The sequence below is a fragment of the Acipenser ruthenus genome, chromosome 37 (assembly GCF_902713425.1).
Source record: "Acipenser ruthenus chromosome 37, fAciRut3.2 maternal haplotype, whole genome shotgun sequence".
In the NCBI taxonomy this organism is placed as follows: Eukaryota; Metazoa; Chordata; class Actinopteri; order Acipenseriformes; family Acipenseridae; genus Acipenser; species Acipenser ruthenus.
The window spans coordinates 9,636,749-9,661,161 of record NC_081225.1 but is presented as its reverse complement, the minus strand read 5'-3'; the positions used below and the strand labels follow the sequence as shown (position 1 = coordinate 9,661,161).

The 24,413-nt window shown below is 42.7% G+C and overlaps 1 protein-coding gene across 2 annotated transcripts; it reads left to right on the top strand.

Annotated features, from left to right (window-relative positions):
* The first annotated feature begins 902 nt into the window (after positions 1 to 902).
* On the top strand, positions 903 to 21,911 carry LOC117968941 (glycerol-3-phosphate acyltransferase 4-like). Of its 2 annotated transcripts, XM_059008610.1 has the most exons (13): positions 971 to 1,061; positions 2,197 to 3,162; positions 7,422 to 7,491; positions 8,200 to 8,497; positions 10,705 to 10,779; positions 11,197 to 11,286; positions 14,797 to 14,890; positions 15,316 to 15,431; positions 16,128 to 16,183; positions 16,822 to 16,907; positions 17,733 to 17,861; positions 19,803 to 19,882; positions 20,963 to 21,911. In XM_059008610.1, the coding sequence occupies exons 2-13, from the start codon at positions 2,995 to 2,997 to the stop codon at positions 21,069 to 21,071; spliced, it is 1,371 nt and encodes a 456-aa protein (XP_058864593.1). In that variant the 5' UTR covers positions 971 to 1,061; positions 2,197 to 2,994; the 3' UTR covers positions 21,072 to 21,911. The 2 variants fall into 2 exon arrangements, with proteins under 2 accessions (XP_058864594.1, XP_058864593.1); XM_059008611.1 differs by lacking the exon at positions 2,197 to 3,162 and having other exon boundaries at positions 903 to 1,061.
* Positions 21,912 to 24,413: the final 2,502 nt, after the last annotated feature.

Here is a 24,413-nt window from a genome sequence, read left to right as displayed (position 1 = left end):
CCCTTTATCTAATCTCCATTTGTGACCCCTGGTCCTTGTTTCTTTTTTCAGGTCAAAAAAGTCCCCTGGGTCGACATTGTCTATACCTTTTAGGATTTTGAATGTTTGAATCAGTAGTCTTCTTTGTTCAAGACTGAATAGATTCAATTCTTTTAGCCTGTCTGCATACAACATGCCTTTTAAACCCGGGATAATTCTGGTGGCTCTTCTTTGCACTCTTTCTAGAGCAGCAATATCCTTTTTGTACCACTAGATGGCAGTCAGTGTTTCCAGTACAGCGGGTTTCCCACCAGAATTAGAGGTTTTACTTTTCTGGTCAGGGCAATTTGGAGGTTAGAAAAGAGGACATTTTAAATTTTAGAGGATTTTCTAAAGTTTTCTTTTTTTTTTCCTGTCTGAATCCCCCCCCCCCTAAGATTTATTCAGAATGTGCAAGTCCTTCCTCTTTACTAAGATAACAGATGCGCTGTGACCACTGATTTCTATAGAATTTCTCCAGACTTTAGATTTACTTTACCGGCCACAACATTATAGATCACGTGCAGCTGGCATGAGAGCCCCAATAGGCCCACAGAGTCTGTGCTGCATAGAATTAGAGTGAGAGGCACAGGTGGGGGCCGAATACTGGTTGCAGAGGGATTAATGCTGCAGCCGTGTTTACGTGCTGTGCTGCTCCGTGAATATATATATTAGCCATGGTGTGCCGATATAATATAACCGTAGGCTAATTTGAGACGTTTAAGAATTTTCAATTAACTGCATACCTGATAATTGCATCTTCCTGTTAACTTTAAGCACATTTCCTATGAAAATACACATGCAATAGATTCCTGTGAATTGCATATTGCAATTAGAAAAATATGTCCTTATGCTAAAAAAAAAAACCACTGCTGGCACCCTGTCTCTACACCCTGCGCATGCCGGCGGTGCTGCGTCACATGCACATGGCCGCGCCGCTGCAGTGCGCGGCCCCGCGAGTGTCACATTATGATGTAAAAATAGAGCTTCCGACAAACAAAGGGAGCCTCTGCCCGGCGGAGCAGAACAACCCTGAATTCGAGGTGAGCGTTTCTCTTTTAAAAGAAACTGTATATAAAACCGTGCCAGCGTGAGTGAGATGCGAAGTCAAACTCGCACTGCCAGTAAAATAATCAATTAAAAGATATATTGTTGCTAGAAAAAAGGGATGGGGCGACTTGCTATATGGGTAAGTACGTTGCACTAACCGAATCATCACCGGGGATGGAAATTTATTTATTCAGCTATACGTATTTGTTTGTTTTTTTTGTGACCGATTAATAATATGAGCTACAGATCAGTTTTGCAGTACCGCTCGGAACTAAACGGACAGGGAACATGTTGCACCGCGCTGGCCGTGGTGTTCCGTTCACAACAACCCGGGCAGACAGGAAGGGAACTCGACAGCTGCACATTGTTTTTTTTGCAGTCAACTTTTTATATTGCTATTATTGTTATTTAAAGTTCTAAAACAAGAAGCAAAACTGAAATAAATAAAACTCAACACGTGAATTGTGTAGTCTCAAATTTATTTATATATATATATATATATATATATATATATATATATATATGTGTGTGTTTCTGTTGAATGGGAATATACACGATATTATAAGTACACTCTTCAGACAAAATATTAGTTTGCTACGTATCACTATTTTGTGGACTTTTTATTTATTACGCGACTGACACAAACAGTAATGTTTCTCTCTCTCTCTCTCTCTCTCTCTCTCTCTCTCTCTCTCTCTCTCTCTCATATATATATATATGTATATATAGCTTTTTTTGGGGGGGGGGCACACACACAGCAAAATTTTCCAAGTTTTAGGCAGCCAGCCGTGGTAGAGACAGATAATCCTTATCTGTGAAAGATAAGTTTTACTCGACTCCGGGGCCGTTATGTTTACTTACTGGCGTGCTGCTGGTCATGTACGAACGTTGGCTGTATAAAACTATACACTGTCAAGTCCCCTTAATAATCTAGAATTGATTTATGATGATCCTGAACTAATTACAAACATTTTCAGACGTGAAACAAGGGCCTATTTTCGTTCCCAAACTTTTATGATCAGTCTGAAAACAGCCCATTGAGTTGTTAATTTTTTTTTACCCTTCAGGTCTCTTATAAATAAACAAACTTTCTGATGTAACTTTCTTACATTTTTCCCCCCACTTTAGATCCTTTATGTTGATCCAGCATCCCTGTGAAGTTCCCTGGAGAGCAGTCCAGCAGGGAGACACAGAGGGGAAAGTCTTCAACCGCAGATCTTCCATTAGCTTTCAACCCATCAGCCCAAGGAGGGCATACTCTGCCAACCACCTCTCTGCTGAAAGACTCCTGCATTATTTTTTTTCTGGATTTCCGTGCTGGGAAGTCTCAGATCCAAACCCTTTGCAGCTTGTCTCCTTTGCAGCTTCCCCTACGCTTGCTGCTGCCGGTCTTGTAAACCTGATTTTGAGGTTCATACTAGGGCACTCTTCTCCAGAGATCCAAGTTAGAACGACTGATCCGGATCAGAGATCGGTGTCAGTTCTGTTACAGTTCCACAAGGACGTTCTGGAGATTCTCATCAGCAGTCAAGATAATAATGTACCGGACCTATAGGGCTGCCTTTCCTAGTGGGATGGGTACACTGATTTTGCGTCGTTTATGAAAATGTTAGTGTTAGTTTCACGGTCTGCTCACTGCCACGTCTTGCGCACATTGGGAGAAACTGGCGTCAACACCTTCGTTCTAGATGGATTTGATACGGGTTGCCTGCTGGAACAAGAGAGATTTGTAAATAAATAAATAAAGCGTCTTGATGAAGCCTTTATTTAATCACCGCTTGCGAAAATTAAGACGGTAGTGTTTGGAGGGGAGGAATACGCTTGATTGGACCCTTGCTTTGGAAGATTCCTTACTGCTTCCTGGCCTCCGAGACTCTGGAGTGTGGTTTTATTTATTTATTTTTTGATTTTCCTCAAGGCGTGAAGATGGATTTTTACCTCTTCCCGTTCGACAGTCTGATCTGCATCCTCCTGGGGATATCTTTCACTGTTTGGTTTACTCTGCTGCTGGTTTTTATAATCGTCCCTGCCATCTTCGGAGTCTCCTTAGGCATCCGAAAATTATACATGAAAACTCTGCTTAAAATATTCAAGGTGAGTGAGGCTGCCTGCCCTGTAGACAAAATATTCCTGTTCTGTTTTAATAGAGTCAGCATTCTTCTGTGTGATCAGGTTTTAAAATATCGAATGCGTTCAATTTCAGCGACATGGATTTTTAAGTTGTTTTTTTTTTTTTTATTACATTAGTGATCAATGGCGTTGTTGAGACTGAAAAACAACGCAAGATTAGCACAGAACAGCGACCTTTCCTTCAGTAAAACACCACCGCGTTTTAGGGTTTTGTTTTAAACGTGAACACGCGTGTGAAAGAACCGAACTTAATTCTTTTAGGATTTCTACATACAAAACTGCAACCGGCATGATTTCAGCATGGATTGCATGAACAAAACGGTCAAAAACGTCTTTTAATTGCCCGAATAAATAATGCATCAGTTACAGCTGCCAAGTGGCGCTACACAAACTGATCATTCCAATGAAGCACGCCACAGAAAATCAGGTGAGGGTCGTTAGGGTTTATTGGGCTAAACTTACCATTCCAAATGAAACACGTGAAGAAACAGCTGCTTTTCTGCAGAGAACAGTGACCCACACAAACCCAAGCCTGTTTCTTCAGCAGTGTCCCTTGGAATAGTAAAGCTGCCCCATCAATACCAGTGGCCCTGACCCTGTGGAGAGTTCAAACGTTTTTCATACCCTGAATTACTCCTGTAGGCTCCTGCAACACCTGAAGGTAGAGCTTCTAAGAAACCTATTTAGAGGAGCGTTTCCTGCTGGTGCCTTGGTCAAGTTGTGTTACTGTTGCACTCCTCAGCGTTGAGAATCACACTGCATTGGCTTTTTATTTTTTTCAATCTGTGATGAAGGTTTCAGTTGAAGTCTTTATGCAGTTGCAAGCTTCAGATTACTCTGTGTATAGTGGTTGCCATGTGGCACTGGAGGACAGATTGTACTGTGCTTGTTATCCAGCCTACTGTTGGCATTGCTAGCCTCCTCGCATGCCTTTCCCAAAATACTGAACCAGGTTCCTAATCATAGCTGGGAGTAACGTGAATTTTAAAGACTGTACCGGCGTGAAACGATTGTTCGGATAAGCTCTCCACGAAAGTCGGGCGCTGACAGTCGGGTGAGGGCCATGGGTGTCGATGGGTCTAAGGTACCATTCAGATGTGAAACAAGTAAAGAGCTGCTTGGGTTTGTGATGACCGCTCTGTGAAGAACAGCAATCCACACAAACGCAGACGTCTCGTTCCTTCACTTGTTTCACTCGGAATGGTAAATTAGCCCGAGCGACACCACTGACCCTGACCTGTGGAGAGCTTGATCTGAAAACAGTAACAGTTTCGTGCAGCTCTAAGACCCTGCTGTTTGCTCCAGTAACGTCTGGTTCGCTGCACTTTGTTCCTGTGCTGCTGTGAGCGTCCCGGTGGGGCTGCAGTTCTGTACTTCGCTAGCCTCTCCTGTCATTTATAGACCTGCGAAGCTTGAAGCCATGATGGCCAACGTTTTCATATTTTACAGGGGAGAGATGGTCAAGCTCCTAAATAGTTTTGAATAAAGACATTTTCTAAATTTAAACCAAAAGTTAATTTAAGCAATCCTGTGAAGTAAAATTGGAAATTCATCTACGTCCTTCTTTTTTTTTTTTTTTTTTACTTCTCTCCCATCCCGCCCCTTTCCCATAAATGTTCTGTACAGTACTGTTCAGCGAAAAATAATCTGGCTGAATGTTGGTTTTAAAAGACAGGCTTGAATTCTGCTGATCCGGACTAATGCCTCTGTGCTTTGAGTTCTGAAACTACTTTGCTGAGCAGGTCACAAGCAACTTAAAACCTGAAAATACATTAGACAGGGTTATTCTAGAAAGAGTCCATGCAAAGTGTTTTTTTTTTTAAAACCGAGAATGATATTTAAGCTGCTATTTTTAGATGGAGACTGCAGCTCCTTGGAAACTTCAGTTCAAGACTTTAGAACTTTGAAACACCTGCCATAACACTGTCAACAGAGTTATAAATGCCCCATGGGCAGCCGCTACAGCGCTGCTTGGGAAGAGGCATATATGTTATTACAGAATACATCCAATGAAGAGGAAGACGTCACGTGGCTGGGTATTTTGAAATCTAAAGGACAGTCCGTTTACAAAGTATTGTACACATTACCTTGGGTTACCGTTCTGAAAACGTACTTCAGTGATGGAAAGAAGACTCCTATTGCACAGCAGTTTCACCCATTTCAGGTTTTAATGCAAGCTTGTGTGTATGCAACAGTGTGCCGCAGTGTGTATGCAACGAGCTCGGGCGTGTCTCATTAAACTCCTAGTAAAACCAGAAATGGATCAAACTGCTAAGCAGTGAGTCTTCTTTCCATTCCTGTACTTGCTGCTGAAAGAGTAGGCTAAAGAGGCAAACCACACCACTCTAATGTGTCTCTCTCTCTCGCTCCTCTCTCTTCCTGTCTCTGTCGATTTGTTATCACTTTTTTTATTTATTTGCCAGCTTATCGTTTGATTGCATTTCATGCAGCGGTGCAGAGCATTTGCCCTAGCAAGCTCCTCTGTGTTGTGAATTAAAAACAATATCAAAACTCTTGATCGCATTGTCAATAGACCAGTAGAGGTCGTTCCTCTTGGTAGTCACGGGGTCTATAGTGATTATCAGTAAGAGCCAGGCAAGGGTTTGATTCTGTGTTTGTAATTGGCTCATGTTATTTTTCTGGCTGTGCAGTCTGTGTTCTGGTGCCAGGCAGCGGGTGTGTATTGTTTTCTGCTATCCCTGGCAAAAGCACTCTTTTAACCAATCCCACTTCACTGTGTGTGACCTTTATTATTATTTATGCAGAAGTTCTAAGTGCTTTGTTATTGCATAAGTCTTTACTAACTTTGCTTTTACACAGCACCTGTAGAGGCTTCATGTTTTGAGCTTAGTTTTTTAGCTGGTGCAACAGAGAGAGAGGGAGAGGGAGAGATCTAGGGTAGACTGTGCCCTGGGAATGGGTTCTCCTCTGAATAAGAACATAAAAGTTTATGAACGAGAGGAGGCCATTCAGCCCATCTTGCTCGTTTGGTTGTTGTTATTATTATTATTATTATTATTATTTCTTTCTTAGCAGACGCTCTTATCCAGGGCGACTTAAAAGCGTAAGCAAATACATTTCAAGTGTTACAGTACAAGTAATACAATAAGAAATACAATAACTTTTGTTCGAGCAAAGTACAAGTGTGACAAACCACAATTCAATAATACAGCAGATAATAGTGATAGTTACATCAGGGTATGATTAAATAGTGATAGTTACATCAGGATGTGATTAAATACAAAGTACTACAGGTTAAACACTTGGCAGATTACAGTATTCTGAAGTACAGGATTAAATGCAGTAAAATAGGGGCAGATAAGAGCAAAGTAAAGCACATTTACATGAAGGGTGATAGTGTCCCAGGATACAAACAGAGGAGTTCTACAGGTGCTCTTTGAAGAGGTGAGTCTTGAGGAGGCGCCGGAATATAGTCAGGGACTGGGCAGTCCTGACATCTGTAGGAAGGTCATTCCACCACTGTGGAGCAAGGGTGGAGAAGGAGCGGGCTCTGGAGGCAGGGGAGCGTAGCAGAGGTAGAGCTAGTCTTCTAGTGCAGGCGGAGCAGAGAGGTTGAGTGGGGGTGTAGGGAGAGATGAGGGTCTGGAGGTAGCTGGGTGCAGTCTGGTCAAGGCACCTGTAGGCTAGTACAAGAGTCTTGAACTGAATGCGAGCGGTGATCGGGAGCCAGTGGAGCGAGTGGAGTAGCGTGGGCGAGGCAGAGAGAACACCAGGCGGGCAGCAGAGTTCTGGATGAGCTGGAGCGGATGGGTGGCGGACGCAGGGAGGCCAGCCAGGAGGGAGTTGCAGTAGTCTAGGCGGGAGAGTACCAGGGCCTGGACCAGGAGCTGGGTAGCATAGTTGGTGAAGTAGCTTATTGATCCCAGAATCTCATCAAGCAGCTTCTTGAAGGATCCCAGGGTGTCACCTTCAACAACATTACTGGGGAGTTGGTTCCAGACCCTCACAATTCTCTGTGTAAAAAAGTTCCCCCTATTTTCTGTTCTGAATGCCCCTTTATCTAATCTCCATTTGTGACCCCTGGTCCCTGTTTATTTTTTCAGGTCAAAAAAGTCCCCTGGGTCGTCATTGTCTGTACCTTTTAGGATTTTGAATGCTTGAATCAGATCACCGCATAGTCTTCTTTGTTCAAGACTGAATAGATTCGATTCTTTTAGCCTGTCTGCATAATTGCTGCTTTGTGTTTGTCTGTTTCTTTCCAGTGGGCGACACTCAGGATAGAGAGGGGAGCCAAAGAAAAAAAACACCTCCTTTATAAACCCTATACCAACGGTAAGCACTCCTGTTTAGTGTCATGAGTCATACTGAACCAGCACAGCAAAGAAAAACAATATTTAAATGTGGCCCTTTGTGACACCGAGACACGTCTGCTCTTGATGCTTTTCAAACTGGTTTTCTCACCTCTTATTAGCACCACATACTCACAAAACCCTTCCTGTTCTGCTGGTGTTTCCCATAGCTAATAGATCATTTGCTTAATTAGACGTTTTTACTTGTTTTCAACTCTTAAACTGTTGCAGATTTCAAGTTAGCTATAACAATTGATAAGTAACTTGAACTGCAACTGTTTAAGAGCTGAAAACAAGTAAAAATGTCTAATTAAAGCAAATCAGTTCAATTAAGGGTATAGTTAAGTAATTGAGAGCTCGGTTGGAATGAAAACCAGCAGACACAGGGGGTCCCCAGGACCGAGTTTGAGAAGCCCTGAGTTAGTTGAAGAGCTGGTTGCTATAAAGGACTTCCTAAAAGATGTGTGATCAATTTCGTGTTTTTTTTTTTTTTTTTTAAATTGAAAACTGAGTGAATGACTGTCGCATGGTTTCAGCCTGTGTTGACCGCATTGTTTAGGCAGTGTGGGTGCGAGAGTGAGCCACAAGTATGACTCCACAGCAAGAATGATGCTGCCTTATTGAGGCGAGTTGAGCGTGATATTTAAAGGCTGTGGTGTAACGCCTCTGACGCTCTCCCCCCCCCCCCCAGGCATCATTGCCAAGGAGCCCATGTCCCTGGAGGAGGAGATCAAAGAGATCCGGGGCAGCGGCAGCAGCAAAGACCTGAGCAGCCCCGAGTTTGAGATGAGCGACATCTTCTACTTCTGCCGCAAGGGCGTGGAGAGCATCATGGACGACGAGGTGACCAAGCGCTTCTCCCCGGAGGAGCTCGAGTCCTGGAACCTGCTGACCCGCAGCAACTACAACTTCCAGCACATCAGCCTGAGGCTCACCGTGCTGTGGGGGCTCGGGCTGCTCATCCGATACTGCTTCCTGCTGCCTCTCAGGTGAGGCACACCTGCCTCTGTGGGGCTCTCCCTGTCTGGGAGCCCGACTAATTCCAGGGGTCTGGGTCTGCCGATCGGACACTGCAAGCCCAATCTAAGGGACAGTCCGTTTTACTCCAAAGTATTGCACAGATTACCTTGGGTTACCATTCTAAAACTGTGCTTCGGGGATGGAAATAAGACTGCTATTGCGTAGCAGTGTCACCCATTCCAGGTTCTAGTACAAGGTTGATTAGCCACAGTGTGTATAGGTAACAAGCTCAGGTGTGTCTTATGTTCATAGTAAAACCAGGAATGGGTCAAACTGCTATGCAATGGGTCTTATTTCCATCCCTGCAGCGCTCGATCTCTGTGTTCTCTGGCAATGGGTTCTACAGTAAAGGAGAACTAGAGCAGCTGCTTCAGCTGTCATTGAGACAAGAAGGCCAGTGGCATTTAACCTTGGTTCACCAATAGCTGCATAATCACTGTACATTATCTAGAGGATTAAACACAGCAACACTGTTTTAATTGCACTGTTGGGCTTTGCAATCTTCTTGTCAACAACATCTTTTTTTTCTGTTTTACTTTTAATTGGAGGTGCGCCGTTTTCAGTTTAAAAACAAACCCATTGAAAGCTGGATGGAAACCAATCTTTCTAGAAGCTGTGTTTTGAATGCTACGCTTCCGAAGCGCAGTTTTGAGTCTGCTTGGTCACGCCTTGTGTGCTGTATGCAAAAAGGATATTCTACGATGACCGCAGAAGCAGCAGCGTTTTCTACGCCAAGGTTTTGGCTCTATTAGCCATGTCTCTGCCGAGGACAAGCAAGGCTTGCCAACTTCCAGAGCCATTAATAGGATGACGTTCTGTTTTCAATTGCCCAATTGCAGCGTGCCGATGAGATAACTCTCCCGTTGCTCCATTAAGCACACAGAGCCGCGTTTTAACAAGGGAAGGTCTGTCAGTGCAAATATGGATACTTGGCACGGCCGGCTGAATTCCAGCCGGGATTGCAAAACTTCAGCCTTTTATATGATCCTGAGTCCCCGTCCTCCATACTCAGCACTGTGAAGTTAGTGTGCTCAGCTGAGGAGGCTTAGAGAAGCTGAATTGTTGCCTCAAGTGCAGGTTTTGGGGTCTTGTTAAACTTAAGTTTTGTTGCCCTGTAAGACCAGTTGTGGGCAGCCTTTGTTTTCTTGGTGTGATTTCGTTAAAGTCAAACCCCTTGCGCTGTGAGAGAGGTGAAACGCAAATGTTCTCTTTTAAACTGTGCAACTGAGCTGGCATGGCAAACACCGCTGGGAGTTGATTTCTACTGTGCAATCTAGGGGCGTAATTAAAGTCTTGTCCGTCCCCCGCCCCGCACCCCTTGAGTTCTCAGCAGTAGAAACTGTGTGATATGCAGAGAACCGCCCTCAATTAAGTGTTATTGAATGATCAGGAGCGAGGGGTTTGTTAAATACATTGGTCTTCATCTGATGCTGCATGTGCGCGAGGTTTAGACTCCTTCGTGCTGTGAAGAGACGTGCGATCAGTTCAGAGTCACCTGATTGCTCAAAATCCTGGTACCTGCCTGGCCGTTTCAGTAACCCACCTGAACAAGGTGAAGTTTTGAACCACAGCACTGGAGCGAGTTCCTAACCCTGTATCGTGTCTCTTGGCTAAATGTGTGCGTATCGCCCTGCCATCTGGGAGTCTGGAGGATTAGAGAGACGGGATGCAGCTGGTTTTAACCCCAATTGATTAACTCTAATAGGTTCAAGGCAGAGGGGCTAGATAATTGAGCACTTACTAATCAGATGGGGTTTGGGATGCTGCTAGAGTCCAGTATCTGTATAAACAAAGGGCTGAGACAACTAGATACATGTGTTAATACATTGTTGGAATTCGTGCAAAGAAGCAATACGAACAGATACGGTATGTAGTTCTGTATAGTCAGTGATCAGAAAGAAAAAAAAAAACATCTTTGATACATAAAAAAAAATATATATATATGCTTCCTAAGTCATTTGCCTCAGTCATTTACTGTATCACCTTCTGAAAATGACTGCAGTTGCAGGGTCGTGACTTTTGGGTTAAACAAACTGGACTGTCAACAAGGTCATGAAGTGAGTGGAGTGCGCAGAAGGCTGTAGATGAAATCCACGTCCAGCTGAGTGATTGCGGGGCCGCGCAGGTCTGAGCGCAGTGAAACGTGACGCTCACACGCATGTTATTCTGTTTGCAGAGTGACTCTGGCATTTACTGGAGTGGGACTTTTGGTGGTTGGAACTACTATGGTGGGGATTTTGCCGAATGGGAGGTAAGTGCATGGAATATCAAGAGGCAATATACTTGTGGGTTCCCATTAGTCAGGCATCGTAAGCAATGTCATATATTCTGCCTATTTTTTAGGATGTTGTTCCTCTTTTGCGTAAAGGCATTTCACACCTGAAAGAAACAGAGGAACGATCAACATTGACAATTCTACCCATGGTGCCTGGCTTGTGGGGCACCCTGGCTATATGATTGGCAATTAGTTTTGCAAATCTTGTATCGGATACAAAACAGAGCCTCTGCAGAGAGACCTATTCATTTTAAGGTAGTTTTGCAATATCCACTTGATGCGCAATTTTCCGCTCCGACAGCTGCGTCATTTGTACTTCATCGCTAAAATGTACAGAACATTTCCGTATGGATGAAGAAATTCAGTTTCCCCTTTTTGTCTCTTGCGTTGCAGATTCAAAAACTTCCTGAGTGAAAAAGTCCATCTGATGTGCTACCGGATCTGTGTGCGAGCCCTGACTGCTATCATTACCTACCATGACAGGTGAGCCACTCCGCATTGCATCGCAGAGTCTCCTCGCTCGAGGGCCAGCTTGTGTCAGCCTGGGCTACCAGTTCAACTGGAATAACATTCCCAGCTCATTGTTGGCTGAAGGTGGAGAGTTCTAGCTCGGGGACACTGAACAAAGTGACAGCATCCAACACCTGCTTGGGCACATTTAGCCTCTGCACGCCCTGCTTGTGTGTGTGTGTGTGTGTGTGTGTGTGTGTGTGTGTGTCGCAGGTATTGGGTTACAGGCTAGACAGTCCTGTTTAGTGGGTACTGATGGGTTTGTGAAGGAATGAGGGTGTTTGTCTTATTTTAGGCTGTCACCTGTTGGTTGTTAATTATACATGCCCGTTGACCGTACAGTGCTAACAGTGTGCTGCAGTGAGCGAAAGGAAAAAACCTTCCACCAAGAGGTTCCGTGACATCGTAAACCACAAGAGCAAAGCCCGAGATGGACTTTTCATGTAATTTATATGGATTAGTTAATTGTATATGGATGTTACATTTTCAGAACCACAAATGTTGCAAAAACTTTGTATTTATTTTTTTTATTTAATAGACGGGGAGGTGCGTAAGGAAATATGTAAAACCGGAATTTTAAACATTTGTTGATTTTGTATTTTAGGAACGGAAGGCTCGGGGAGGGGGGGGTGGGTTGGAGAGAGTGATGTTTCTGACAACTGACCGGGGAGTTATTACTACAATGTCAGAACAGTAAGCTATTATTTGGAGGGCGAAGTAGATATTTATGACTCTCTCTGTGAGTGTGTGTGACTGGTACAGGTGAATCGTGTAGGTTCTAGAAGGGGATATATTTGTGTTTTTGTTCACTATGGTTTTAGAAAGCAAGCTTTTTACAGGCAGGAAAAAAAAAACACTCTAAGTTCTGAATTTTGATCAGGAAGATTTATTTTAAAAACACTTCATGGATATAATATGTAACTCGGTTGTTTGGGAGTCAAATTAATTTACAAACAGTTTCCCATTCTGTAATTCATTTTGCACCACATACAGGGGTGGAAATTAGACAGATCACCTTGAGTTACCGTTCTCAAAACATACTTCGGGGACGGAAATAAGACTCCTATTGCACAGCAGTTTTACCCATTCCAGGTTTTAATACCAGCTTGGTTAGCCACAGAGTGTCTAAGTAACAAGATCAGGTGTGTCTTATTAAACTACTAGTAAAACCAGGAATGGATGAAATCGCTACGCAATCTGAGTCTTACTTGTATACCTGATAGGTATGCGTGATCAGATGCTGAGTAGTATGAAACTCTGAGTGGTGTGCGTTAAGCAGGATGTAACCCAGCCCTGATCTCCGCCTCCCTGGTATTTATTTTCCTCCATACACTGTTATTGACCTTGTTGCCGCTGCCTCTCAGATATTTCCTATATTTACCTTGACAATTTTTTTTCCCTTGGCTGGGATACTGTAGACAGCCGTGGCTGTGAGCCAGGAACCAGCCACGTGGCCTGCATTAGTGAGTGAGTGAGGAGACGCTTGTGACTTGTCTGCCCTCGTGGCTTTCCTCAGCAGTTTATTCCTGCTGTAGTGTTGTGCAGGGTCCTTTAAACTTGGTTTGTCTGATGCAGATCAGGGATGGAAATGAGACTCCTATTGCACAGCAGCTTCACCCATTCCAGGTTTTAACACCAGCTTGATTAGCCACATTGTGTATGCAGCTAGCTCGGGTGTATCTTATTAAACTCCTAATAAAACCAGGAATGGAGCAATCTGCTGTGCAATTGGAGTCGTCTTTCCATCCCTGCTGATACTGGTAGACTGTTTAGACAGTCTTGTGCAAATTTAATTTACTGACAAACATAAACTGACAAATCAATTTATTTCCATAAAAATGCCTGTCACGTAAAATGCACGCAGGTTAGAGTGATGTGCATTTTTACACAACGAGCGAGTGACTGCCAGGGACAAACAGCAACAGGAGGTTGAATTGAGTGGGTCACCAAAATGTGTCTGCGGCTTTTCCACATGGTTCACACAACCAGTAACGGGACTGTGAAGACAGGATGTTGGCTTCCGTTTGATGCTAAACTGCAGACCGGGGGGGCAATTATAATTGGTCACAGCAGAATTGTTTGTTTGAAATTGCAATTACAATGCTATTTTGTTCAATTACAGTTCTGCTGCAGTAATTACAATTGCGCTAAAAAAGTAACATGTTTACCCTAAATAACCAAGCAGTAATCCTGGGTACAAATACAGAAACATACTATGTAACTTACTGTCAAACAAATGGGGATCACCAAAAGTGATTGACAACACAAGACTAGTGATTGAATGACCAGGGTGTAGTCGAACTGCAATCGGTCAGTTTGATGGCATAATTAGTTACGCAGCTGTGCCAATGTTCAGCTACAATTACATTGCAATTGCCGTTAATTACAAATTGCTCAATTACAACTGTAGTAAATGCGACCTGTTTAGACTTTGCCCTATTGGGTGTGGTTGTTGTTAATAATTGGAGGCCATCCATGACTATTGAACTACTGGAAGATGTGTTTGTGTATACAGCTTGCATAATTCAAATGGAAGAAGTATTGACTAGGAAATGAACTGTCCTACACTGTACACTCCCTACTATGTAAACACCAAGGCTTACTCTGTGTTTGACCAAAGTATTTGTGACAGAATGTTAAACGCTTCTCACTTCGCTAACGTTTTAAACTCTCAGCTGTTGCAGGATTCTATTCCAGTTGTGGACCCAACAGCACCTGATCCGTGGGCAGTGGGGATAGTTCTCTTTCAGAATGTATGATGTATGAAACTGATACACGTACATCGGCAATCAGAAACAGCGTGTGCCGGTGGCACAGAGTAGGAGTAGCACCAGATGACACATGTGATTCGGAATGGAATGTACAACTCCTTGGAACAGTTTAGCTCATTAAAAAAAAAAAAAAAAAAGGAAAACGCCCTAAGGCACATTCTTTACTGTCATATTGGGATGCTAAAAAAAAAAAAAAAAAAAGTTTTTCTGGGATGGAGGGTGGGGATGAAGCAACAGCAAGAGAGTATATAACTTGTGGAGGGACAATTGTCCCGGTGTGTGTCAGTTGTTTTTGTGCAGAGCAGTGGATGATTTGCTGAAGGGTGACCCCTGCTGTTAAGTTTGTGTAGTACAGATAGGATTTTCTTGGTTTGTTTTTGGTGCCCTCTACTGGTCAGACACAGGAAATACTTTTGCTTTGCATTGTGTATGAATGTGTGGTTGTTTGTTGCAGTAGATCCAGCAGCGAAACAAGAATACTTCAAACTTTACAGTTGTTGACACCTATCGCTTACTGCACAGTGTTTCATCAGATTTTGAGACATACTTTAAATGCATATTGAATTAACTCATGTTTCGAGGGGAGGGAAAAAAAGGTATTTTATAGGAACTCAAGTGAGTTTGGTATTTTCTCTGTTCAATAAGAGTTAGACTGAAAGGAAAAGCTCTCTCTCTCTCTCTCTCTCTCCATGTCCATTTCTTTGTATTGCAGTGAGAACAAGCCTAAGAACGGAGGGATTTGCGTTGCGAACCACACCTCCCCCATCGACGTGATCATACTGGCCAGCGACGGCTGCTACGCCATGGTAAGCTGTGCCAGGGGGCAGCGCTCCCTTCACAAAGCACTGTCTCCCAACACAGAGAATGCCACTTCACACAGCACACCAAGCACTACCGCCCAGCACAGCACACCAAGCACTACAGCCCAACACACCACACTTCACACAGCACACCAAGCACTACCACCCAACACAGCACACCAAGCACTACAGCCCAACACAGCAAGCATTACCTGCCAGAGAATGGACCACAGCGACTGTTAGACGAGGATAATCAGGGTCTCCGGCGGCAGCTGATGTGACACGAGAACATTCCTCACGGCTCCCAAAGAACTTGAAGAAAATTGTGTGCTTGTGCGACGCTATTCTGCAGCCTTGCAATGCTGCCCCCTGCTTTTAGACCTCTCTTTTTCAAGCAGGTTTGACCGTGTGTGTGTCTGTCTATGTTTCAGGTGGGGCAGGTCCACGGGGGGTTAATGGGAATCATTCAGAGATCCATGGTGAAGGCGTGCCCGCACATCTGGTTCGAGCGCTCCGAGGTTAAAGATCGCAACCTTGTGGCCAAAAGGTAAAGGCGCTGTGCTGATGAAATGTGTCCGCGGCACGAGATGAGCGCACAAAGTCAGAAATCGTACACCGGGCAAGTAGCAGTAACAATAGTGAAATTCTAGTGTAATCAATCTGAAGTAGGCTGATCATTAAAAAAAAAAAAAAAAAAAAAAAATGCTGTATTTATTTCTTATTTTTATGTATTGTATTTTTGCATGTTTTACTGAAACTTGTCACCAGCACATTTGCTGCAGTTTTACTGGGTTTTATACCATCTTAAGAGAAAAGGCTTGACCTGCAGTACACAGAACAGCTAACGCAGCCGAACACATGGCAACGGTCCTCTGACGTTTTAAAACCTGGTCTACTTTATATATTTGTAAACTTACTCTGTAACTAGTAAAGTCCTGGCCATCTGTGGTGCTTAAAGCAACTTTTGACAACACAAAGTTCGTTAAGCTAATTGTAAGCTTCTTATAAAGCAGTATTGAGAAAGCGGAGGCGTGCGAACGCTTTTCTTTTTCAATCACCCTGCAAGCGAAGGCTTATCAGTCCATGCTGATTTGTTGAACCACGGCAGAATTTTACTAGGCAGGCTGCGGGGCGTCTCGTTTCCTGTGTGTGTCCTTTGGAAGGTGCTAGCAGCCGTGCTTTTGAGATGCTCCCCTCCTAGATAACATGCTTTTTATCAGCTGTCATCTCCTGCCTTTTTCAGGTTAAGTGACCACGTGGAGGACAAAACCAAACTGCCCATCCTGATATTCCCAGAAGGTGAGTGAAAACGCTGCGTTACTGGAAAAGGCTGCAGCTCTTCTGCATGGAGTCAATAAAAACAAGCATGTCTGTGACATTCACCCCAACGCCATGTAAAACAAATTGGAGCCGTCAGTAACTTACAAAGGTTAATTACAATGTTCTGTATCCACTGTGTGTGTGTGTTAAAATTGAAGTGCTGAAGATTAGTTATGCACAGGGTTTCCACTGAAGTTTTGTAAGAGTTTATAAAAGCAGCTTAAACTTCCCTTGCTTCCATAAACCTCGTTAATCAAGTACTAAGAGTGCCACTCCTTTCTTGAGAGCTTTCAGTGATTTATGTGATGTGTTGGTATTAAAAAAACAGTTTTAAAAAAAGGAAGATGCCAGTGCCTCCATATACCCCCATTGTGATGCTCTCCTACAGCAATGTTGATACTAACGCGTGATTCCTGGTGTGTTCTGTACTTCATTAGAAAACAGGCTTGGTTGGCCTTCCAGTTTGTTTACGCTCCTTTTAAAGTCACTCCTGTTATTTTAAACGGCCAGGCTTCCGCTACCACCTGCAGCAGCAGGAGGTTATTCATACTATTTGTAAATGAACGAGGCTTCTGTTTTTTGTTTTAAAATGAAAAGCGGTCTGGTTTTCTGCACAGGGACCTGCATCAACAACACCTCTGTGATGATGTTCAAGAAGGGGAGCTTTGAGATCGGAACGACAATGTATCCAGTGGCCATTAAGGTAGGCATGACTCGGAAGTTGCAGAATCAAGCAGGAGGTAGACTACAGGATTATCTGCGTACTGTCGTTCAGGCTTGTGGAAAGAAATCGGACTAACCTCTTGCCAGCTTGATGACGAAGTTTGGCGCTAACCCAGCTACCAGCACAGGAAGCGGGCGGGCGCTGACGGGTCGAATGATCTCATTCTGTAGTTCTTCATCTCTTCTGGGCCGGGCTTTCTTCCAGCATGCCCCTTCGATTGGTTGAAACCAACACTAATTCTTGGTGCCTAAAAATATTGCTTTACCAAGCAATTAAAAAAATAACTAAATAAAAAGTAAGCTTGAGAGTATCGACAGTCAGAAAACTCTTTTTAATTGTAAATATATAGTGTTGTTTCTAAGATTTTTTTTTGAGGATGAAACTTTTAACATGCACTTCCTAGTATTTCCTAATGTCATGGTGTTGTAACTGTAGTTAATGTAGCTGAATTTTGAAATGCCGCTATGGCCAAAGGTTTTGCATCATCTAGAATTTTAGGATTGAAACGTTAATAAAAAATAAACTATAAATCTTATTTAATATCATGTAATCAAACAAACTACAAAATGATGTCAAAGTCTGCCGGAAGCCGTAATTGTAGTTCAGTATTTCATGTTAGATTTCGAAATGTTTTCAATTTGTTTCAAGTATATGGGGGAAAACTACAAAGCGGTATGTAATTCGTACCGCTTTGGGAGATTGCAAAACTTTTGGCCAGAGCTGTACATGAGATGTTCGTGTTATTACATGGTGTGGTGATGAACGAGCAGCAGCCGTTTTATTCTGGGCTGGTCTTTCTTCCAGTATGACCCTCGGTTTGGAGACGCTTTCTGGAACAGCAGCAAGTTCGGAATGGTCAGTTACCTCCTGAGAATGATGAGCAGCTGGGCCATCGTCTGCAGCGTGTGGTACCTGCCCCCTGTGACCAGAGAGGTGGGTTAGAGGGGAGGGGAGCGAGGGTTTTAGACAGGCTATGCATCATATGCAGCGTGTGTGGCACCTGCCTCCCCTGACCGGAGTGGGGAGGTAGAGGGAGGAGGGAGATCTTGGAGGGGCTTTAGCTGGGTGACCGTCTGCCGTCTGCAGGGTACCTGCATCTGTCGATGAGAGTGGTGAGTTTGGGATTGGCTGTAAACGGTATAGTTCTTCTGGTGTGTGTGTGATACCTGTCTGTGATCATCACCAGGGAAATCAATCAGTCCTAGGCAGGAATGGATATAAGACTCCTGTTGCATAGCGGTTTGATCCGATCCTGCTTTAGTAAGACGCATGTAAGCTTGTTACCTGTACACTGGGGCTAATCAAGCCTGTAATAAAACCTGGAATGGAGGTGAAACTGCTCTGCAGTGGGAGTCATATTTCCATGCCGGAAGCTGTAATTCTGAAGTATAGGGTGTTGGTTCAGGGGCTCTGCTCAACTCTTCCAGGATCCACACAGTTTTGTATAGTGGAATTTGCATTCTGCTGTTTTAAAAACAGCTTGATCTGCTGATGTACAAACATCCCTTTGAAATTCAATGGGAGGGTGCACTTAAGCATTTAAGAATATCACTGTCTTGCAATAGCCTGTTTTTTGTAGTATTATTATTTAACATTTTGATTTACCTGAGCTACAGCAGTTTGGTTCATAGTGACGTTAACTAGAGGGTTTCAGGGAGGAGACTGGCACTGGAGAGGAGTGTCAGGAAGAGTGAACGATGGAAGTCAGCATTAAACAATCCCTCACTCTCTGATCTGTCTTGCTATAAAAAAAAAAACTAAAAAAAAACTGAACACGATTGTGGGACACTGCAAATGTATTTTTTCAATATTGGGGAGGGGTGGGGGGGTGGAATAAACCATTGTTTTCTATTTGAAATGACCTTGCAGTGGTTTCCACACCCGTTATTTGCATGCAGGTCAAAACGGCATCCTGCCTTATTTACATGGGCAAATCTGAGCTTTCCACTGTCATCCTTTCCACACGAGTTACCAAAACTGGAGCACTGTAGATCATAAGCATCCGCTTCATAAGCCTTGATGAGGCTTTCTTTAACTTTGTAAAACTAAATATTTTGTGATTGAAGGCAAAACTCTATATGTTAACTTGCACTTCACAGTATTTACGTATGTCATTTTGTTGTAGGTACGTTTAAGTACAACGTTGAATGTTTTATTACAGTGTTTGTTTAACTCTCAGTGTTTTATTGAACGGGCAGGCACTTGGCTGATACGGATCTGTAATGACTAACTCTGGAGTTTGCCAGCGTTGGAGACACCTTGGCAACAGACCTGTGTGTGACTGGTACTCGCCAAACCGGATTCACAGAACTTTTAAGTCCTGTAGGGGACTCGTGTCTATACTTGTTTTAACGCTGTCCTTAAACTTCAGAAAAAAATGCCTGTCTCCTAAAACAACCATATCATTTTTTTTTTTTATAATTCCAAGTACTAAATGTCCCGTATTGAGAATCCTTCATCTCTCTCTCTCTCTCTCTCTCTCTCTCTCTCTCTCTCTCTCTCGTGCCATAAGCAATTGCAATTTTATACTTCCAAGATCACATTTCTTGGTGTCTGTCTACTCCATTCTCTCTTCTATGCAGTCGATCACAAACCAGACATCCTTAGCTCTCCAGTTAGTTTACATTACCTAACGGGCAGCTTCAGCAGCAGATACACAATAATTCATAGTGAACTGAACAGGGAAACCAATATATAAAATCGCACACTATAAAAGCACCATTTTTTGTAAGGTGTGATATTTCTACAGTCAGACTCCAGGTCTATCTCTCTTTCTATTCTATCAATGTGTGGTTGTTGGTTCTTCGGATGTCGCGGTGCTAAACTCCAGCCCCGTCCCCACCCCAGTGCTCATTCGGGTTCCTCTTTTCACAGGAAGGAGAAGATGCGGTGCAGTTTGCAAACAGAGTCAAGTCCGCAATCGCCAGGCAAGGCGGTCTGGTGGACTTGCTGTGGTGAGTCAATAACCTACCGTACTGACACGAGGTCCCTGAAAGGTAACATGCAAGGTTAATGAATGAGCTGAATAAAAATGTATCTCCAATACCGGGGACCGATACAAACTGATATCCTCTCTTTGAACTTAAGTTCTTAGCAGATGCCCTTAACCAGGGCGACTTACAATTGTTACTAGATATCACATTATACATTATTTCACATATCACTTTATTTTTTTACATACAATTACCCATTTATACAGTTGGGTTTTTACTGGAGCAATCTAGGTAAAGTACCTTGCTCAAGGGTACAGCAGCAGTGTCCCCCATCTGGGATTGAACCCACGACCCTCCGGTCAAGAGTCCAGAGCCCTAACCACTACTCCACACTGCTGCCAAATTGAGCTGTAAATACAAGGGCATATGTATGTATGTATGTGTGTGTGTGTGTGTGTGTGTGTCTGTCTGTCTATATATATATATATATATATATATATATATAATATAATATATATTATACACACACACTATACACAAGTTGGCTCTCTTGGGCAAAAACTTAGTTATTTTAAATAATAATCATTATAGCTAATTATAGTATTAGGATCTACTGTATATCCTCATAAATCCTAAATATGAACAAAAATAAAGACTCATTAATCCCGTTTTTTTAATTGGTTTAAAAACGTTCACATGCATTTTCTGTGCCCTGGTATTTACAGCTCCATTTGAATATTGAAGTTTTGTATGCTGCTGCAAAAGTTTTGGGGGTAACCACCAGGAAGGAAATCAGACTCCCATTGCTTAGCGGTTTGTGGCTAATCAAAACTCGCAGTAAAACCTGGAGTGACTCAACGTATAGGCAGCACGCTCAAACATGCCGCCTGTATTTATTAAACTGTTCATAATACCAGGTATGGATCTAACCGCAGTGCAATGGGAATCCTGTTTATCACTGTGCAGTTTCAGATAAATAAGTGTTTTTATTGATTTTTTTTTTTTAGTAAGATCAAAACCTACTGTATCGCGACAGGAGTTTTTAAAACCTGTATTCAAATCTGTATGTTTGTATTTATTTATTTCTGTGTGTTTATGTAGGGATGGCGGACTGAAACGGGAAAAAGTAAAAGGCACTTTCAAGGAGGAGCAGCAGAAGCTGTACAGTAAGATGCTGGTCGGAAATCCGGAAGACCGCAGCCGATCTTGAGAATTCCGTGTGGGAGAGGGTGCGGAATTCTGGGAATGACACATTTGGGAATACTGGCTTTCTTTAAAAGCTGAAGGCAGACCTTTTTTTTTTTTTGTGTACAAAACAATGGGAGTGTGGGGACACGCCTTTCGACTTCCTCACGTAACTAAAAACAAACAAAAAAATCTAAAATACCAACACACAAAAGAAAATGACTTTGGAAACTTGGAAAGAAACTTGTACCGTATAAAAAGGGACTGATATTGATTCCTGTAGTTTTTTTTTTTTTTTTTATACAGAGAAGTTACTCCCTTTTTTCTTTTTTTCTTTTTTTTTTCATTATATCTGAGTGAAGCTTCACAAAAGGGGATGGAAATGTGAATTATTTTAAGGAGTAGGGCACAAACAATTCATGCCAGAGCCACGATGTTACTTGCTACTGCATGATCTTGTCTAGCTCCTCATTATGTTACAGAACCACTGTTGTTCTCCGAATAGCACAGCACCTTTTTTCCCATCTAATATCTACATTTTTTTTTTGTTTTCAATCGCACGTTGTTATAACTGTTGTCCGCACAGATGTTAAATAAGGGGAAACGCTGGGAGCAACAGAGAATAAATCTGGAATGTCAAGTGGAAGGCTGTTGCACGTCTTCACGGTGTGTTTGGGGGGAGTGGATTCAATCAAAAACTAATGCAGCACTGTTTTGGGTTTTCACCGTTCTGTGGTGCCATTTTATCAAACCTGCTGTGAACACCAGTCCTTTGTTCTCCAAAAAACACTAATGTCTGTGTTCCTCTTTGATAACGCCACATTTATTTTTGTAACCATGATTCACGAAAAAACAGTTCACTGTAGTGAAATGTCTGGCTTTTTTTTTTTTGTTGTTCATTTAAAAATACGAGCAGGTTGCACAATGTATTTCAATTGAAGAAAGAGAAGTAAAATGATACTAAACCGATAAAAGAACACTGAACTTTTTTTATATATATATAAATGTTCTCTTGCACCATTTGCTGCACCTAACAGATTATTAGTATTTAAAATATTTCTAGTTTTAATACTTCATCGCCCAAATCTTGCCCTCCCTCGAGACAAATGGGTGCTCTTGTTCTTGAGGAGCCTGCTGGGATGGGCAAGATTGCGCTTCCTGTCCAAGTCTTTGTTCCAACCACAGACCTGCAACTGTTTAATTAAACAAATTAACCCTCCCTCTAAAGTCCTTCGTGATTTAATTTAACCTATTAAAAAAACTGCAGTGTGTTTAGCCCTCCAGAGTGAAGATCTGGCACCACAGCTGTAATGAACAGTGGTGTTTTGAAGCCTCCATGGAAGGGTCGAATTGAAACCACAGAATGCAGCCTTTTTACAAGGAGCAACCCCCCCCTTGTTGCCTTTAAAACTTGTTCAGGATAGAAGCCATTGGGGGTGTCTTTTAATGATCGAGGCAGATCTTAACACTCTTTCTCTATTGATCTTGCTGGTGAGATTTCCTATTAGGGCTGTTTTTTATTGCCCCCATAATGCTTACAATAAAAATACAGGGTAATAAGATTTGTTAAGTCTGCTCTTTTAGAAATGCTAAGGTGGTATTATTTAGATCGCAGTTTAGATTATTAAAATAAACCTGATATATAGTTGTGTGTTTTTTTTTTTTTTTCAATGCTGAGTCACATCCACTTCATAGTTCCTCCAGGTCACTGGGCTGTGGTTCACATACCCAGTTTGAAAATCTCTCTCCGCCCTGATCATGATGAGCACAAAGACAGATAACCGAGACTCTTACTGCAGAGACGAAGTAGCAAGAGGGAGGCTACAAGTTTACAGGGTTTCTGTAAATCCTCCCCCAGCAATGTTACAACATTTTATTTAGCAATTCTTCCTGTGTAATATCTCAAGTGCCTGTGTTCCCAATTAATACCTTGTTTGGTGTTTTTTTCTGAATTATTTTATTATTATTATTATTATTATTATTATTATTATTAAATCGTGTAGTTTGTATTACTTGTGTTTTCCTTTTTAAATAGTTCTAGTCTTTCATCTAGTAACATAACCTCTGCAGTGACAGTTCATTTTTTGATCTAAACCAAACTTGAAATATTATTATTATTATTTATTAGCAGACGCCCTTATCCAGGGTGACTTACAATTGTTACAAGATATCACATTATACAGATATCACTTTTTTTTTTTTTTTTTTTTTAAACATACAATTCCCCATTTATACAGTTGGGTTTTTACTGGAGCAATCTAGGTAAAGTACCTTGCTCAAGGGTACAGCAGCAGTGTACCCCACCTGGGATTGAACCCACGACCCTCCGGTCAAGAGTCCAGAGCCCTAACCACTACTCCACACTGCTGCCCACTGTTTATGGATTTTGTATTTTATTGATTGGAAACGTGGTTAACATTTTTTTCTTAACAAAAATAGGGATTGGGGGGTTTACTAAAAGTGCAGATTGCACTTCAGTTCAGGCCTTTATCAAAACGAAAATGTGCATTACTAAAAGGGTCCTAATAATAATTGGTGGAGAAAAATATACTAGTTTGTGCATTTGGCTACAGAAACTAAATAGTTAAGAGTTTAAAAAAAAACAAAAAACTCTTAACCCTTATCTAACTGCACGGCATCCCATTGTCAAATAAACACAACCTTCTGTGCCAGCGTTTGAACCAGGCATCTGGCCATGACTGTAGAAGCCTGTCCCCTCGCCCACGGCATCTGCCTTATCACACTGTGTATCTTTATCCCTCCCACGTTCAAATGATAAAAACTTCAGAGTGCTCCTTTGTCATGTAACCCTTTTGGTGTCTGACGGCACCTTTGTGTTTGGGAAAGTGCACAAGCAAACAAACACATGCTGTGACTGTTTTAAAAGGTGCCTTTTTTACAGGACAGTGCTCCTCTTCGTTTGAGAGGTCGCTGTAGAAGCTCTGATGGCAGTCTGTGCCTGAAATTGGACTTGATGCAGGGAGACTGAACTGATACCTTGGAAACCAAACTCGAGAAGAGTGCTCCCTCTAGAGGCTTGAGTCATGGAGACTGAATTGCTCTCTCACCCCCTAAGAGAAAGGGTGCTCCCTCCAGTCCAGGGCAGGCTAAGGCATGGAGACTGAACTGCTCCCTCCCTCACCCCCTAAGAGAAAGGGGGCTCCCTCCAGTCCAGGGCAGGGCAGGCTTGAGGCATGGAGACTGAACTGCTCCCTCACCCCCTAAGAGAAAGGGTGCTCCCTCCAGTCCAGGGCAGGTTAGAGGCATGGAGACTGAACTGCTCCCTCACCCCCTAAGAGAAAGGGTGTTCCCTCCAGTCCAGGGCAGGCTTGAGGCATGGAGACTGAACTGCTCCCTCCCTCACCCC

Excerpts from the sequence above, each read along its gene's own strand:
- LOC117968941 (XM_059008610.1), top strand. The coding sequence starts at position 2,995 with ATGGATTTTTACCTCTTCCCGTTCGACAGTCTGATCTGCATCCTCCTG. Across the intron at positions 3,163-7,421 it reads CTCTGCTTAAAATATTCAAG|TGGGCGACACTCAGGATAGA; the intron begins GTGAGTGAGGCT and ends GTTTCTTTCCAG. Across the intron at positions 19,883-20,962 it reads GGTCTGGTGGACTTGCTGTG|GGATGGCGGACTGAAACGGG; the intron begins GTGAGTCAATAA and ends GTGTTTATGTAG.